This window comes from Lepidochelys kempii, chromosome 3, assembly GCF_965140265.1.
Source record: "Lepidochelys kempii isolate rLepKem1 chromosome 3, rLepKem1.hap2, whole genome shotgun sequence".
Classification (NCBI taxonomy): domain Eukaryota; kingdom Metazoa; phylum Chordata; order Testudines; family Cheloniidae; genus Lepidochelys; species Lepidochelys kempii.
Genome location: NC_133258.1, coordinates 94,251,176 through 94,270,706, shown reverse-complemented (window position 1 = coordinate 94,270,706; position 19,531 = coordinate 94,251,176). Strand labels below are relative to the sequence as shown.

The 19,531-nt window shown below is 40.1% G+C and overlaps 1 protein-coding gene across 1 annotated transcript in view; it reads left to right on the top strand.

Annotated features, from left to right (window-relative positions):
- LOC140908987 (uncharacterized) overlaps positions 1-19,531 on the top strand; it is a 153,132-nt gene that overhangs the window by 40,973 nt on the left and 92,628 nt on the right. Inside the window, exons 8-12 of the mRNA XM_073337200.1 lie at positions 1,978-2,010; positions 2,114-2,161; positions 3,015-3,041; positions 11,974-12,021; positions 17,811-17,858. Coding sequence (XP_073193301.1) covers positions 1,978-2,010; positions 2,114-2,161; positions 3,015-3,041; positions 11,974-12,021; positions 17,811-17,858 — 204 coding nt within the window. The remainder of the gene's footprint in view (positions 1-1,977; positions 2,011-2,113; positions 2,162-3,014; positions 3,042-11,973; positions 12,022-17,810; positions 17,859-19,531) is intronic.

Genomic DNA, 19,531 nt, shown 5'->3' with positions numbered 1-19,531 from the left:
AGCCTAATGACATGGATTATCGTATAATTTATACTATAGAACAGTGAACACAGTGGAGATGATAGGCAATTTCATAGAAATTCAACTTTCTCACTGGTTTGGCATGAATTTCACTTATTCACACTACTGCTTTAAGATTAGAATACTTTATCTGAATTAAATGAAAGGCATACATGTCACGAGAGAACGACAAAGAATAAAAATGGAAACATGTGACTGTTCCAAGGCTAGCAGGTGAGAGAAGGTCACGGTTTCAGAATTACCTTGCTGCTGGTGAAGATCTAAGGCACGTTGCAGGACTATGCCAGCTTCAATGTTTTGCAGCACCACTAGCAGATTAGGGAATGGAGCAGCATAAAAAATAACCTCAGAGATTCTCTTCTGTCCCACATCTGCCCAGTGAGCGCATCACTACCAGCAAAACAAAAAAATGCATTTAGGTGTTTCATGAACAATTAATAAATATTTTACTGGCTTTCACAAAGGCAAAAAATGTTTTAGTGAAAACTTCAGTGTGTGTAGAATATGGTGAAATTTCAGAATTGAGCGAATCTTGAAAAAAATCTCAATTGCACATATAATAGAATATTTATTTGTTCTCAGCCACAGGCTGTGTCCTGGATGAAGGTATTTTGGCCTGGTTGATAAATTAATAAATTCTTATGAATACATGCACAACTCTCACTGTTAAAAATCTTACAAGTGCTATAACAAATGTCTAACATGTATATTGTACAATAGGACAAAATCCTCTGTTCTGTCAGATTGACCATTAATTAATAGAAGAAAATTCTTCTAAATTAGTAAAAGTGGCATGAGTCATAAAGGCAAGATCCAGATCTGAAATTTCTCAAAGCTTGTGGTTGTTGGGATCTAAGGTTTTGGTGTACCACATTATAACAGTACAGTAGAAGTGAGTCAGCCATAAATTCAGATTCTGATCCAAACTTCCTAACTAATTTTGTTAATTATTGAATAAAAACTTCCCTGTGGAAAGTTGCAGATATTTGTAAACTGGATTTCATGTTTCTGGAAGAACCTTGTTGAATTTGCTTAATGAAAATGAAATTTTAGGTCTCACAAAAATGCTTAAAGTGAAAGTTGGTAGTGTCACACAACTTCTGCCCCTGTTTCCCTTGTCTAAGGGTTGGGAGACTGTGAGAAAACAGGAAGCAGTCAGATGCCCCTGGAGTCAAAGAAACCATAATTAGATATCCTTCAGTTTCAGAGAAGCAAGCATAGGTGGGGAAAAAAAGTTTTACAAAATGTGTTTATATATAATATATATAAATGAACTCTGGAGCAGCACTTATGCTACATAAAACATGAGTGTGCTGCAATGTTGCAGATGTTACTGAGATGACTGGTTAAATCAGCCAAAGTAACTGTCTTCCAGTCTCCATTCTTCCTTTTTCCTTCCTCCCCTCCAGCCCCACATACAAAAAAAAAAGAAAGAAAGAAAAGAAAAAAGAGAGAGTTTGGTTTGTTTATGTCTTGTGATAATATATTTACTTTATTTGCAAGCAGCATTAACTCATCCCTTTTCTTATTTGTTACGAATTTTAGTCAATGATAATATGGAATGTACCATTTCAAATAGACATTTCCATCTCTTTCCCCTCTCCCTGGTTGGTTATGCCCCATGGCCTTGAATCTTTGCGAAGTGGCTATAAGTGGTCCTGAAGAGGAGGTTGTGGGAGTGGTGTTCTGGGAAAATCTCAGGGTGGAAAAGGTTGGGAACCACATCTTAGATTATCAAATAACACAGAATAAGTCTAAACATGTTTTCTCTTTAATTGCTGTTAACATTTCCTTTCATTACCTAACAATATGACTGTGGAATTATCTTTTAGCTATCCGGTATTAGCATTTAATCTGACTCCATTAGTCACTGCATGAAAAATACTTTTTAGGAGGAGTAAATGTAACAGCAGTACCAAAAGTAGAGCCAAAATATTTTTCTTTTTTAATTTTCAGAATCACCCAAGAAGGAAAAGCTGGTGGAAACTGGTAAATGGCTCCCATTTTTTAGTCTTATTTTTCATCTGAGCTACTGAATGTTTTAGTGGCAACTCCCACATTGTAATAACCAACCTTTTCTCATTTGTTCCAGCCAAACCATCGAAGAAGGAAATACATGTAGTACCTCTAAAAGTACCTGGTAAAACCTGTAAAAGTCTATGTTAGACTCATTTCCTTAATTTAAACTTAAACCTAAATGAATTCAAGTCACCATTAGGGGAAGGGATGGGAACTGCACTGTGCTAGAAGAGAACAGATTTGCCAGCTTACTCAAATGTATTAGAATGGCTATGGAGCATGATAACCTAGTCATTCTGTTGTACTTGAGAGCCAATTACGTGTAGCTAAGCAGGACACCATTATTCTTTTGAATGTTAGATTTTGATTTCAGCTTCCTCACTTTTTTTTCCTCCAAGGGAGGAAGGAAGTCTGGCTCTGGGATTCAAATAAATTGAGTCTGGAAGAAGAAACAGTGTGTCAGGGCTTCCCCCCCACCCCCTCCTTCAAAAACCAAATCAAATTATGATATTTTGATCAATGATGCTTTAGAAAGAAATACTATCCAATAATTAAATATCAAACACTGGCACATAAATTAGATATTTATGATTGAAATATTTATGATTGAAATAGATTGAAATATGTGATATTTTCAATACTACTTTTGTATCTAGACTTCATTGTGTGTGTCAGTATTAGAATGCCAGACTTACTGAGGTGCCAGACTTATTGAGATGTCTGTGAATTGTCTGAATTGTTTCTTCCCTTTCCTGTGTGTATGCTATATGCACATTCTAAAGCGAGTTTTCCATGCACAGTGTACATGCTTGCTGAAATAAGTGGAATTTTTCAAGCTCCATATATACCTTACTGGCTAGCCTTGCTTTCTGTAGATTTTAACCAGGTACAACGAGAATGTCTTAACAAGGGACAAATGTTGTTTGTACATATTGTAAAGTCTGTTTCTTAGAATATATTCATTTATTTTACAGCATCTGCGGAAAGTCATAAGGTAAAAGGTAAGTGACTGCATGTGTTTTTAAAATAAAAATGGAAGAATGTGTATTTATATTGTTATTAATACAAAAGTACTGCATCACTGTCATTAGAAATATATAAAGATTTGACTTCATTAGAGCCATATGGATTTTTTTTTAAAGAATAGCAATGTCTCGACTTTCTCCACCTAACAAGCTGCTCCAAGAGCCAGTTGTCTTTTCCCTGAAGACTCCATAGAGTTCCAGGTGGCGGATTCCTAAGTCTTTCAGATTCAGGAGCTATTGCCTACCCAGCCTAAATCCATAAAGGGCTAGATCCACAAAGGGACTTAAGCACCTAAAGCCCAATGTCTAAGTTCCTTTGTGAATCTGGGTCAAGGATCTTAAGGAGTGCAGGAAGTGGCTCCACCCAACTCCTTACATAGACACAAGATATTGTAAAAAGAAAAGGAGTACTTGTGGCACCTTAGAGACTAACCAATTTATTAGAGCATAAGCTTTCGTGAGCTACAGCTCACTTCCTCAGATGCAGTGAGCTGTAGCTCACGAAAGCTTATGCTCTAATAAATTGGTTAGTCTCTAAGGTGCCACAAGTACTCCTTTTCTTTTTGCGAATACAGACTAACACGGCTGTTACTCTGAAACAAGATATTGTGAGAAGGGAAACACTTCTCTAATTTTCCTGCCCACTTTTTGCATGACCTATTGACTATATGGTTGTTTTCTTTACAGAGTGGGACAAGGTTGTGTACAGAGCGAGAAAGGGGGCGTCCTATTTAGCAGCTTTGTCTTCCAATTATTATTATTGTTATCTCTGCATAAATACTGTTGATAGGTGGGTAAAAAAGGCTTAGATCCATTGGAGCTTTCTCTGTGGGTTTGCTCCTCTTAGCAAAACACAGCTGACAGGGAAGTATGAGGGGCCATAGAAACTTTAAGCACTATGTAAGTATGCTACAGTATTTCCATAAGCATGAAAAAAAATCACATCTGTACAGATTAAAAATAAAGCACAGATTTAAAGGTCCACTTTGAAGGATCTGAATCCAAAATTAAATAGTGTTTTGAACTTCTGTTTCTCTCTAGAGTCTATTTATAAGAATGCCACTTTGCATGTTTTTATCACCTTTATGCACTTTACAATTGGCAATCAATTAAAGAGCACAACACTCCTGAGAACTAAGTAGGTACTAGTAATCCTGTTTAGCAGATGGGAAAACTAATGCCCTGTGGATCAGATTCTGCTACACTTATTCATTTTGAATAGTATCATGCTTTACAGGGATAGTCCCACTGAAATGAACGGGACTATTTGTGAGAATAACTGCTCATTTATGCAAGTATGGGAGAGGGTGTCACATACTCGTGCTGCTGAGGTCACATAGCAAATCAGTGACAGAGAGGGGACTGGACCCCAGAACACCTGATTCCCAGTCCCTTGCTTTAGCCACTAGAGAACATTCCCTCAGTTAGAGCCCCAGCTGAAACCCTTATTCACAGTAAGTGGTAAATACTTGCATAGATAGTCTCACTGAACTCAACTGAATAGGGATACTCACTTCAGTGCTCTCCACTGTGAGGACATGTTGCAGAATCAGACTCTTTGTCAGTAATGTAAAGAAAATCAAAGCTGACAGAATTCTCTGTATCGGGCATATTTAACGTTTTTGGTTCAAAGGGTAAATTCTTAACGCTACTATAATTTTGCAGTTAAACAAAACAGAAACTAGACTAATTTAGACATTCTCTTTATGCCTCCAACAGCCAAACTAGAGAAACTAATGAAAACAAGTATGTTAAATAAAGCCTTTGCATTTTGGCAAATTCTAGAAAGCTGAAGTGAGAAATAAAGGTCATTTTGTAACTATGGGCAATCAAAAAAGCTGTTTTCCTCCTTGCTTGGAGCTGTTGAGCAAATGCTTTTTTATACATGATTATTGCTCCTGTGATACTGTATGTCATCTTTGGGAGGTCATTTTTATGTGAATCATGCCAACATCTTTGGGCCAGACCTGCCAGGTTCTGAACATCTTCAGCACCCATCAGCATCAATGGGAGTTGAAAGAGTGCAGCATCTGCACCTTGTGGGATTGGACACGAGGTTTTCTTCTGACGACTTTCAGAAAATGTTCTCTTGGACTCTTTGTGAAGTGCTGTAAGAACAGCTCATAGAATCATATCATATAGAATCTTAGAATCCTAAGACTGGAAGGGACTTTGAGAGGTTATCAAGTTCAGCCCCCTGCTTATGTCTTTCCTTTTCTTACTGGTTTCTTAATTTGGATTATATGGAAAGCTGATCAGCTGGCATCCAGAAAGAACACAGCTTTTGAAATAGCAGAGCTCTTGGTGCAGTACTTTCTTGTTCTAAACTGTGTTCCAAGTCTGGGTACAAAATCCTCCTGTGAACTCTGTGCTGCAAAATTAGACAATAACAGCTTGTCTGTTCACGAAAACTGCTTTTAACACTGAATTTGAAGAGGAGTGCTAATGTACGAGTGTCACTGAAACTAGATGACCACAGTGGTCATTTCTGGCTTTAAAAATCTATGCATCTATGAATTGTAGTGGAAGACACTTTCTACAGCAGATTCATGGCTCAGTGCTGAAAATATTATTGCCTGTTTTTTTTGTATTGTGTCCGTCACCAATATTTGTGTCATTTCTGCTATGAAAAGAGAAATCGATCAATCAAATAATTTAGTGAGACTCATACGTTAGTTTGATCCCAGCCATTGCACTTTTCAGTAGGTCTGAAAAATTAACATCTAGCTTGAGATGTGCATCTATACTGTTGGGTGAAAAAGCACAGTCCATACCAGTTACTAAACTTAACCAATTTAAAGCTTTAGTAAGAACATTTAGGACAATATATTACCATCTTGATCAAGCATAAATCTTAAATAAAGCAGATATGAGGATAGTATAATCATCAGTTACCGAGTTCTGGGTGCAGGTACGCTGTTTTTGTCATCAGCAGATCCATGCTGGTCCGAGCTGGTGTAAATCCTACCTTGCTCCACCCCTCTTTATTAAACACATCCTTTATACCTTGTTTCATAACATTACACAAGTGCAGGTTATGAAAACTACCTCATCTATAAACATTCTATTCTAAGCATATTTTCATATACACTAATCTGAAATCCTCTTAACTGATAATTTTTTACATATCCTCTTAAAACTATAATTCATACCTCCTTAACTATTTTTTTAGCCATTACTATCTTCCTTCTTATTCAGTCCAGCTGTATTTTCATTGCTTTCAATGACATATTCCATTATTTCTTAAAACAATTGTCTCATTCTTACTTATCTGCTTCTTATGGCCTTGGAATTGCTTGTTGGCTAATTCTGTTAGTAAATTTCTATTTTCCCGATTCAGTTTTACTAGGGAGGTCTTCATCTGCATTTGCTCCAACCCCTCAGACAGAGACAAACACCTTCAAGATCTCTATCAAGCATTCTTACAATTACAATACCCACCTGCTGAAGTGAAGAAACAGATTGACAGAGCCAGAAGAGTACCCAGAAGTCACCTACTACAGGACAGGCCCAACAAAGAAAATAACAGAACGCCACTAGCCATCACCTTCAGCCCCCAACTAAAACCTCTCCAACGCATCATCAAAGATCTACAACCAATCCTGAAGGACGACCCATCACTCTCACAGATCTTGGGAGACAGGCCAGTCCTTGCTTACAGACAGCCCCCCAACATGAAGCAAATACTCACCAGCAACCACACACCACACAACAGAACCACTAACCCAGGAACCTATCCTTGCAACAAAGCCCGTTGCCAACTGTGCCCACATATCTATTCAGGGGACACCATCATAGGGCCTAATCACATCAGCCACACTATCAGAGGCTCATTCACCTGCACATCTACCAATGTGATATATGCCATCATGTGCCAGCAATGCCCCTCTGCCATGTACATTGGTCAGACTGGACAGTCTCTACGTAAAAGAATAAATGGACACAAATCAGACATCAAGAATTATAACATTAAAAAACCAGTCAGAGAACACTTCAAGCTCTTTGGTCACTCGATTACAGACCTAAAAGTTGCAATTCTTCAACAAAAAAAACTTCAGAAACAGACTCCAACAAGAGACAGCTGTATTGGAATTAAATTGCAAACTGGATACAATTAACTTAGGCTTGAATAAAGACTGGGAGTGGATGTGTCATTACACAAAGTAAAACTATTTCCCCATGTTTATTTCCCACCTCCCCCACCCCGCACTGTTCCTCAGACATTCTTGTCAACTGCTGGAAATGGCCCACCTTGATTATCACTACAAAAGGTTCCCCCTCACCCCCCGCCACTCTCCTGCTGGTAATACTCACCTTAAGTGATCACTCTGGTTACAGTAAAAAGAAAAGGAGTACTAGTGGCACCTTACAGACTAACCAATTTATTTGAGCATAAGCTTTCGTGAGCTACAGCTCACTTCATCGGATGCAGCTGTAGCTCACGAAAGCTTATGCTCAAATAAATTGGTTAGTCTCTAAGGTGCCACTAGTACTCCTTTTCTTTTTGCGAATATAGACTAACACGGCTGCTACTCTGAAATCTGGTTACAGTGTGTATGGTAACACCCATTGTTTCATGTTCTCTGTGTATACAAATTTCCCCACTGTATTTTCCACTGAATGCATCCGATGAAGTGAGCTGTAGCTCACGAAAGCTTATGCTCAAATAAATTGGTTAGTCTCTAAAGTGCCAAAAAATTCCTTTTCTTTTTGTGAATACAGATTAACACGTCTGCTACTCTGAAACCTTTCATCTGGGTAGTAAGTTACACATTAGTCTGGTTTGTTTTGCTCTGTTATCTATCTACGCAGAGCAAGAAGCCACCCAGTTGATAGGACACAAACGGACCTTCTGGTTTCTTACAAGACACGTAGAGAAGGTAGAAAAGTCCTCTTTTACATTTTCTTTGTTGTGGTCAGTTAGCAATCTATATTAGATTAAATTAGCCAAAATCCACCCTGGGATAAATCTATAAATTTCAGTGGAGTTTCACTTATTAACACTTAGTATGAATTTAATCCTAATTCTGAAACCCCCACGTGGTTTGTTTCATAATGAAAAGACTGTAATGATTAAAATATTGCTACTGTTTCCTTCACTGCTCAGCAAGACTCAAAGGTGGAATTCTTTTGTATCGTATGCCCCAAATCTTTGTATTGTGGGCTAAATTCCTTTAGGCTGAAGTAGATACACCTTAAACTAGGACTAAATATGGCCCTTGCCTTTCATACCTATTTATTTGCCCCTTGCTGCTCTTCATCCGCTTACTTAGCATTTTCCCATTGTGAAAACAGTTCAGGCTTAGCATCTATCAGGATGCAGTTTGGCTACCAAACTCAGTAACTGCTGCCGAAGCCTGAAAATTCTGAAGCATGTTCAGTGAGGGGAACAATCATGATGTGATTACGAGGGGACTTTTTGTTTTAACTCTCTTCTTCAGTAATTGAAAAGAGTTCCTCTGGACTCTCTCCAGTTCAGGAGATTAAGAACAGCTATACTGGGTCAGACCAATGTCAGTCTAGCTCACTATCCTGTCCAGCATGTGGCTGGAGCCAAATGCTTGAGAGGGAATGACTAGAACAGGGGAATTATCGAGTGATCCATTCCCTGTTGTCCAGTCCCAGCTTCTGAAAGTCAGAGGTTTTGTGACTTCCAGAACTGGGGTTGTGTCCCCGACCATTTTGGTGAGTTCATGTCCTCCATGAACTTATTTAATTCTTTGTTGAACCAGTTACACTTTTGGCCTTCACAACATCACCCAGCAATGAGATCCACAGGTTGACTGTGTGTTGTGTGAAGAACTTCTCCCTTATAGTTATCGTAAACCTGCTGCCTGTTAACTTCGTTGGGTGACTCATAGTTCTTGTGTTATGTGAAGGGGTAAACAACACATCCTTATTCACTTTTTTCATACCATTCATGATGTTATAGACTTCTATCATATTCCCCCTTAGTTGTCTCTTTTCTAAGATGGGAACAACACAAATGATAAAAGGATTAGAAAACTTGACCTATGAAGAAAGGTTCAAAAACCTGGGCATATTTAGTCTTTACTATTTTAGTATCTTTCTGGTGAGTTATCAGAGGGAGACTGGTCTATCTAACTTTGATACCTGGTAGGATACCTAGTAGAATACTGGAACAAATTAATAAATAATGGTTTGTAATAATAGGATAATAGGTTATAAGGAATAGCCAACATGGATTTGTCATGCACAACTCATGCCAAACCAACATAATTTCCTTCTTTGACAGGGTTACTGGCCTAGAGGATAGCAGGGAGGCTGAAGGGATGATAGATCTTGATTTTAGCAAGGCTTTTGGCACAGGCCCAACATGAAATTCTCATAAGCAAATGAGGGAAATGTGGGCTAGATGAAATTACTGTGAGGTAGATGCACAACTCAAAGAGAAGTTACTGATTGTTTGCTCTCAGACTGGGAGGGTGTATCCAGAGGGGTCACACTGAGGTCAGACCTGGGACAAGTACTAGTCAATATTTTCATTAATGACTTTGATAATGGGGTGGAGAGTTTGCTCATCAAATTTGCAGTTGAGACCAAACTGTGAGGAGAGGACAGAATTAGAATTCAAAATGCCCTTGACAAATTAGAGAATTGGTCTGAAATCAACAAGTTGGAATACAATAAAGACAGGTGCAAAGTACTGCACTTAGGAGGGAGAAAAACCAAATGTGCAACTAAAAATAGGGAATATTGGTGGTAGTACTGCTGAAAACAGTCTGGGGTTAGAATGGATCACAAATTGAATATAAGCCAACAATATGATTTGGTTGCAAAAAAGGCTAATATAATTTTGAGGTATATTAACAGGAGCGTCCTATGTAAGACACGGGAGGTAATTGTCTCACTCTACTCAGCACTGGTGAGGCCTCAGCTGGAGTACTGCATTCAGTTCTGGGCACCATACTTTAGGAAAGATATGGACAAATTGGAGAGTCCAGAGGAGAGCAACACATATTATAAAAAACTTCACCTATGAGGAACTGGGCACATTTTGTTTTGAGATCATAAGACTGGTGGGGGGGAATGATAATGGTCTTCAAATACTGTTATAAAGAGGATGGTGATCAGTTGTTCTCCATATCTAGTGAAGGTAGGACAGGAAGAAATGGGTTTAATATGTAGCAAGGGAGATTTAGGTTAGATGTTAAGAAAAGCTTTCTAACTATTAAGGCAGTTCAGCTTTGCTTCCAAGAGAGGTGGGATTCCTGTCATTGGAGGTTTTCAAGAACACGTTGGACAAACACCTGTCAGGGATGGTCTAGATTTACTTGGTCCTGCCACAGACCAGGGTGTCCCTTCCAGCCCTACATTTCTATTATTCTAGACATGTCTGATCTTGATCTGAATATAACACGTTTTTATAAAAATTCTGTTATAATCAAACCAAAATGAATGTAGCAAACCTAGGGAATTTTATGCAACACTACGCTCTGAGCATCAGTAATGTCAGTGTCTGTCAAGTCATTTACCTATCTTAGAGTTTTATACAGCTGCCCATCATTGTAGTATCTGGGCATCTTCCAAATAAAATCTATAGAAATGGCAATATCTGTAGTAGGTTTCATGACGTCTCTGTCACCCTCCCTTTTTGTGGTCAAAACTCTGCTTGGATTACAGGGGTGTTTTGACATTTTACATTTTTAGTTTACTTTTTAAAAATTGATTTTGTTTTGATTTTTATTTGGGGCGAGATGGCGGGGGATTTAGGAGGCAGGAGGTGACTGAGAATACTTTGTTCCCAGATGTCACATGCTTTGACGTGGGCTTAGTGATCTGCACTGTCCCTGAGGAGTGCAGCCATGTTGGTGTTTCATATATCAAAATATCTCCATACCTTTAGTGGAATGTTTACATGGATTTCTTACATTCAGTGGAACACATTTAATTTCAGCATGAACTTTGTCTATGTTCTGGAATAAAAAATGTGCTTTATACCCATTTAGTATAGAAATGACAATGCAGCGGCTTTGAAAATTAATTAGCTCTGAGTGATACTTGGTAATTTTGAAGAGATTTCCCAGTGGGCAAAGAATCTTAAAGTGAAAATTATGACAGAGTAGGGAAGTTTATTACTGTTTTTGCTTTTAAGCTTTGTTGTTCAGTGATGGAGAAAAGCTAGTCTCCTAACCCAAGACAGGTCCAAACCAAACCCCTTGAGTCTAGATACCACCAAATCTTTTTTGCAGGGTGGGGACAGAATGTGGGGAAGTGGGGAAGTAAGGTTTGGCATCTGGATCAAATTTCATGATTGACCTCTATTATTTTAATGGACTTAGCCAAAACCTTCAATCCAAACGCCCTCAAATGTTGGGAGCCTGGAAATCTGGATCCGAGTTTTGCAAGTCAGGCTCATCTTTTTCTTAACACTTGAAAAGTTCTGGCACTTGCTATTCAGTTCCTTTAGGATTTATCTGACAAGGTATCAAAAGGTCAAAAGTTTCTTCTGCATAGATTTATAATGTTTTTGAGGAAACTTAAACTTGTGTCTAGCCTGTTATATGCCTGCTGAGTGAATTGAGTTAGTCAAGTCCATTTATTTTCAGTAGATGTATTTTACTATCAACTTCTTGGTTCTCAGGCCTTCATGTGCAGATTATATAGGTTAGAATGACTTCATCTATATTTTTTTTCATTTGTATGCTTTCTCATCATTTTCTTCTCTTTGCCATGTATTTCCCCTGATTCGATAAATGAAAGATTATCAGAAAGATTGTTTTCATTAACAGAAGCACTTTATATTGCAGTATATTCTACAGCTAGTTTTACTGTCCTTTGCTATTTTAGTCTTGCTCATAGCAAATGCTGTTTTGGGTTGCTGTCTGGTATCTTTGAAATATTTCTGCAGACTGTTTTTCATTCCATTATTGTTCTGAATTTTCAGAAACTGGACAAGCCAAAGAGGAAGTTGTTGCGGTTTCAGCTAAGAAAGGTAAATGTAGTTTGGAGAAAACAAGCATGCTTAAAAATTCATTTGGTCCTTATCATAGTAGTTTTGTGACTATATGTTCATTTTGAAATTCATTTAGTACCAGATTCCACTGCTCTTGTTCACAGCGAGTGGTACCTTACAATCCTGCTAAACGAGTAAAGCACATAAGCACAGGGCTGGCCTTACCATGAGGCAAACTGAGGCAGCCGCCTCAGGTGCCAGACTGTGCGGGGCGCCATAGGACCCAGAGTGTAGAAAATTGTGTCTGCTGCTGGTGCATATGCATTCTCTCTGCTCTAGATGCACAGAGATGGTGGAGTGCTGTGCTGGAGGAAGGAAGGCACAAGAGACAGGCAGGAGAAAAGGTGAGAGGGAATAACAGAAAGCAGCAGGAGCTGCAGGGAGAGAGAGGAGGAGGATCCTTTTATGTACCTCTCTAGCACCCCCAGGAGCCTGGACTGATTAACACCAGCTTCTCAGGGAGCTTCCTGTTTCCTGCTGCTTCCCTGAACCCACTTGAGGAGAACAGGCAGTCAACTGAAGTAGTAGGAGCCAGTTAGGCCCTTAAGATGCTGATATCTTCCCTCACTCAGGCCCTGCTACCAGCCTGCTTATTTGTCCCCTTTAATTGAGTGTTGAGAGCCACTATAGCTGGCACAGAACAGCAGTCATGAGTGAAAGAAGAAAACGCTCCTCTGGGGCAGCATTCAGAAAATGAAAGCAAGCAAAGGAAGCTTTTCTATCTAAGCAGGAAGGAGCTGTCCTGAGACACATAGACACAAATGTTCACGGTGAGCCTTCTGGCCCTAGTGAGGATGTGAGTGGTGAGGAGATGCCTGATCTTCCAGTTAGTCAGAGTGCAGGTGACCTGGCAGCTACTGCACCATCCATATCCCCATCTCAAATGTATGTAACCTGAAGAAAAGTGTAGATCAGAGAAGAGTGTGGTGGAGGCGCAAGAAACAGCTGCTGCTGAGTTTAGTTCCTTAAGTCTAGATGACCCTAGACTGTGGACCCACTTGAGCAGTAGCCTGAGGGACTTCTTTGTACTGCATAGGCCTAGCAAGTGAAAAACTTCATGTTCCCCAAAGACCATGAAAATAGAAGTTTCCATCCAACACGTTACTGGCGTGAAATCCCCAATGGTGACAAAGCGGAGAGGCCATGGCTTATGTACTCAAAAACCCAGAATGCTGCATACTGTTTTTGTTGCAAACTCTTCCAGTCTAATGTTCCAGCCACATTGGGTTCTACAGGAACAAAAGGACTGGAAAAATCTGGCTAGAAATCTGGCATGCCATGAGAAGGCAGCAAATTACCAGACAGCATTCTATAGGTGGAAAGAGCTTGAGATGAGACTAAGGTTAAAGGCCACCATAGATGATCAGCCTCGAGAGAAGATTGCAACAGAGTCTCTTTACTGGCAAAATGTTCTGAAAAGGCTCATTGCCATTGTGAGAATGCTTGCTACCCAAAACCTAGCACTGTGTGGCACTTCAGATCAGCTGTATGTGCCAAACAATGGAAACTTCCTTCAAATTGTGGAGCTGATGGCTGAGTTTGATGCTGTACTCCAGGAGCGTCTAAGAAAAGTCACCACCCAAGAAACGTACACACACCACTATCTTGGAAAAACAATTCAAAATGAGATCATACAGTTACTGGCAACAAAAGTCAAACAGAAGATTGTGGCAGAGCTGAAGTCAGAAAGATATTACTCTGTTATTCTGGACTGCACACCTGACATCAGCCATATGGAACAAATGACTTTAATGGTGCATTTTGTAACAACAACAGAACCTAGTGAAATGTCCCTGTAATGGTGACTGTCAGAGAGCATTTTCTAGAATTTATTGACATTGATGATACTACAGGAGCTGGTATGACAAATGTGCTTCTTAAAAAGCTGGAAGATACGGGAATTGTGATAGCTGACATGAGAGGTCAGGGTTACGATAATGGTGCCAACATGAGAGGAAAGAGCAGAGGAATACAGACACGGATCCGAGAGTTAAATCCTTGAGCTTTTTTTGTGCCATGCAGTTCTCATTCATTGAACTTGGTGGTCAGTGATGCAGCATCAGCTTCTAGTGAGGCTGCTGAATTTTTTAGTGTAATTCAAAGCATCTATGTATTTTTCTCTGCATCAACTCACTGATGGCAAATTTGGAAGCAAATTTGGAAGCAACATCTGGGAACATCCTCTCTGACACTGAAACCACTGAGTGCCACACGATGGGAAAGTCAAGTGGAGGTGATAAAGCCTATCAAACACCAAACTGGGAAGATAGATGATGCCATAGTTGCCATTATGGAGGATAATGCTTTGACAGGAACTGTTCGTGGGAGAACAGTGGCAGAGGGAAATGGAATCACCAGAAACATACATTACTTCAAATTTCTGTGTGGCTTAGTGTTGTGGCATGACGTACTGTTTGAAATAAATGTTGTAAGCAAGAGACTCCAAGGTGCTGACCTTGATATATCTGGAGCAATGGAACAACTGGACAAAGCAAAGTCATACCTACGGTCTTACTGGTCAGATGAAGGATTTCAAAACATTCTGAAGAGTGCACAGAAGTTGCCAGAGGAACTTCACACTGAAGCTATTTTCCCACCCATTTAAGAATACAAGAGTCACCGAAGAAGATGACATTTTGATTACGGGGCATGGGATAATCCCATAAGAAACCCCAAACAACAATTCAAAGTTGAATTCTTTAACCAGGTGCTAGATTGTGCAATGCAGTCAGTTGAAAAACATTTCATGCAGCTCAAGGAACACAGCAGTATATTTGAGATGCTGTATGATATTCCAGAACTCCTCACTATACCTGAAGAAGACCTACACCAGCAATGCAGGGCACTAGAGACAGTGTTGACACATGTTGACACGTGCGATATTGATGCGAGTGATTTAGGTGATATGAACTGAAAGCCCTTTTAAGATACATTTCAGCAGGATCAACTCCAAAGGCTGTTCTGGAATATATGTGCACAAGTAAGATGACCACCCTCTTTCCAAATGCTTTTGTTGCTCTGTGCATACTTCTAACACTTCCTGTAACAGTTGCCAGTGGAGAACGCAGCTTCTCCAAGCTGAAGTTAATAACAACACATGTACGCTCCACAGTGACATAGGAGAGCCTGGTCGGCATTGCAGCCATCTCAATAGAGCATGGGCTGGCCCAGACTGTGGACCTTCAGGAAGCAGTTCAAATCTTTGCAACCAAGAAGGCACGGAAAGCACCACTCTGTTTATTCAAACAGATGAAAATGCCAGGGTTTACTATGCAGACAAGAAAAGTTACATTTGCTGTTCAGGCATTTGAAAGTTAAGTGTTACTTAAATTTTTTGAACAAGGCATTTTAAGTTGTTAGTTCTCCTTTATTGGGGTAGGTAGCAGAGCAGTAGAACAGGAAGAAGGCAGAATTGAGACTTTTCAAAGTTTTAGCCCAAGCGAGGGAGCATGGGGGCGTCATTTGAGCTCCCTGCCTCAGGTGCCAAAATGTTGTGGGATGGCCCTGCATAAGTATGTGCTTCATGTTTGCTAAGTGCTTAAGTTCCATAGAAGTCAATGTTACTCCTCACATTCTTAGGCCTGGCCTACACTTAGAATTTAAATCAACATAGCTATTGTGCTCACAGATGTGAAAAATCTACAACCTGCACTGTAGCTTTGCTGATCTAACCTCCAGTGTAGATGCAGCTCGGATGATGGAAGAATGCTTCTGTTGCCCTAGCGACCATCGCTCAAGGGAAGTGGTTTTCTTACAGTAACAGGAAAAAAAACCTTTCTGATGCTGTAGGATGAATCTACACTACACCTGTGCCAGCATAGCTACAATGCCGTAGTTATGAATGATAGTCTCTGTAGTGTATACAAGGCCTTAAAGTTGAGCATTTGCTGGCATGTTTTGGTGAAGCGGGGTCAGAGTCCTCAGCATGCTGCTGGATCAAGACCCTTGTAAATAGCCCCATTGATTTCAACAGGGACTACTCAGTGTGAGTAAATATGGCAGACTGTAGTCATTAGTATTTACATTAATTTTAAAAACAAAATCCTTGCATGTGTTTTTTTTTGCAAAGTTTTATACTGAATGTTTTCTTGTGCCAGGTTGAAAAACACCAAATGAAAAGGATGCTGCTAACAACGAAAACACTATCAATACAAAGAAATAAATTTATTTCCCTATCTTTAGGGCCCTACCAAATTCACTGCCATGAAAAACGTGCCACGGACCGTGAAATCTGGCCTCCCACCATGAAATATGGTCTTTTGTGTGCTTTTACCTCCAGATTTCAGGAGGGAGACCAGTGTTTCTCAAATTGGGGATCCTGATCCAAAGGGGAGTTGCAGGGGGATCACGGCATTGCCACCCTTACTTCTTTGCTGACTTCAGAGCAGGGCAGCCGGAGAGTGGTGGCTGTTGGACAGGCGCCCAGCTCTGCGGACAGCACCCTGCCAGCAGCAGGGCCGAAGTAAGGGTGGCAATACCATACCATGTCGGGCGCCCAGCTCTGAAGGCAGTGCCGCAACCAACAGCAGCGCAGAAGTAATGGTAGCCATACCACAACCCCCCACTACAATAGCCTTGTGACTCCCCCACAACTCCTTTTTGGGTCAGGACCCCTACAATTACAACACCGTGAAATTTCAGATTTAAATAGCTGAAAGCATCAAATTTATGATTTTTAAAATTCTATGACCATGAAATTGACCAAAATAGATTGTGAATTTGGTAGGACCCTACCTATGTTAGCAAAAATGCCTTAGATTGTTGAAAGTAAAATAATTTTCTGAACACAGTTTACCTCTTGCAATTTATCCTTTGTTTACTTTTTGCATTTCTCTCAACTTGTTCAATGAAATTCAGTTAAGACATTTTCCCTTTTAGTTTCTTAGTGCCTCAGATTTTGTGTTTCAAACACTGCAGGAGATTTCATTTGGCCTAAGGATTTGTAAGAACTGCATTTTACAGATGTTAAATGTTGGACCAGATTTAAACTGGCACTGCACTTTATCGCTAAACAAATTTTTCATCCCTAAATAACAAGAACTTATACATTCTATTAAATACACTTATTCCCAAATATGTCATGTTAAATTTCAGAAAACATGAAGGCCTCTATTTGGGCATGTGCCAGGAGGGATCGTAACCTTCTTGTGTGGGTGTGGCCCCACTTCCTGGCCATCCACCTGTTAGCTGATTTGCTAAATAATCACAGGGACCAAATAATCTCTATCTATCACACCATTCTGCAAGGGAGTTAAATACGTATTTCAGTGATATAGTCCCACTGATGTCCGTAGGACTATTCACATACTTAAAGTGAAACATGTGCTTAGGCCCTGATTCAGCAAGCCGCGTATCTTAGGGCTTTGTACGGGCACTCATCATTAGTATGGAGTATAGGGACTGCTACTGGGGGAGGCCCTTGCATGACTGTGCAAAGCAGAGCCTCTGGTGTGGCTCTCTGTGCAGTCGCGCCAGGCTCATCACAACCTGGCCTGAGGTTTCTTTCAAGACAAAGAAGGAAATGTTGTATTATTCGTTTTTGAAAGAAATGAAGTATCCCCTTTCACTTTACTCCTTTTCTTTATAAGTTAGGTCAAAAATGTGTTACCAGTTGATTGTGAGGAAGAGAGGTTCTCTTGTGGTCACAAGACTTAGAAATCATTTCCTTCAAAGAAATCTGTAGACATTTAATTACTTGAGAAAGGCTTTGTGTGTGGGGCGGCACTTCTGACTGGAAGTGTTCCTTAAACCTTATCTTTGTTTTGCAGCAGTACCTGTAAAGAAGGAAGAAAAAACAGTGAAGGCAATGGAGCAAGGTAAAGAGAAACTTGAAATATTTTGACATTATCTGCTTTAGAAAGACAATGGCTCAGGGGGAAAACCAGACAGCTTCATGGCAATAACCTTTAAATTAATTACTCTATCAGTCTCTGCCATTGATCTGCTCAGTTTGCCAGAGAAGAGAGAATTTCAGATAGGATTCTGGCTCAGTCTCTCGCTTATGTAATACAAAACACACTCAGACGCTTCAAGTGACTGAACCATTCTGGCGTCTTAATATTTCACCTGTCCCATAGAAGATTTCCTGTCCTGCAGGGTGACTTTCATTCAGCAACATGGGGTCCCCGTTTAAAAATAAGAGAGACAATCATGTGGTAGGGCAAGTGGAGCGTCAAACATCTGCGGACCAGATCCTCAGTTGGGATCAATGAACGTAGCTCCATTGAAATCAACAGAGCTGTGCCAGCTTACACCACTGAGGATGTAGCGCTATGTCTTGACGAAGATCTGGAGATTGCATTGCATCCTAAGAAAAACTGGAAGGCTGATGAACAGAAGAGGCACGTCTTAGGCTACGTCTACAAGTGGAGCTGGGGGTGTGATTCCCAGCTCACATAGACATACTTGTAGTAGCTCTCATTGAGCTAGTATGCTAAAATTAGTGGTGTAGCCAAGGTAGCCTGGGGAACACAAGCAGCAGCATGGATTAGCCATCCTGAGTATGTACCTGCATGAGGTCTAGGCGGTTTGTACTGGAGGTGGCTAGCCTATGTTGCCACTTGCCTCTGCCCTCTACCCTGGCTACACTACTATTTTTAGTGTGTTAGCTTGATGAGAACTATTGTGAGTACATCTGTGCAAGCTGGGAATCACACCCCCTGCTCCAACAGTAGATGTAGCCTTACACTCATGTAAAAACCCATTGAGTACAGTTCTGGTCTTTTTTTGAAAAACTTCAGTAAAAGGGCTTTGCATTGGATGCTAGGAGACATCGTTTTATCTCTCACCCTAGAGATGAGCCAAAGGCCACTTGAGTAGTCTGGTTGAGGCCTGCTGCAGGCCTCCTATGGTGGACTATGCTGTAGTAGATCTAGCAGCTCACTCGCTGCACCATCCCGCACATGCATCTAAAACTGAGCTGTGACATCACTTGTGATATTAGTTGTCAGATTCCAGTGTTCAGTAAGAAAAGGAAGGGAAAAATATCCATCCTACTGTAATGCTAGTTCAGTATTGCCAACCCCAAACATTCAGGAATTGAGGCCCCAAAATCATGAGATGGGTTAAAAATCATGAGATTTTTTGTTAAAAAAAATCATCATTTGAGGTTCTATTTATTTGCCTTTGGTTTTTGAGCCTTAAGGGTTTGCTTAGGTCATATATTCAAGCTTTTCTCCACAAACACGAGGGCTAAAAATACAGTTTTAATTTTAAGATTCTCACCTACTCGTGTGATTCTAGGGGCTGGGGCTTTAAGAGCAACACAAAATACTGGGAATCGTAATAAAATCACGAGTTAGCAGCATTGCTAATTTAACAACCCTAACAAGAATTCTGGTGTTTCAAAATAAAATGTTCAGGTATTAAAACTGTTTTGCCTTTGATGTTAAATCACTAGTATATGGAACTGGGCAAAATAGTGGTAGGAAAAATATTATTGATAATATTTACCTGTTTTCATGTCAGTAGAAATGTAGAGATTGGTGCA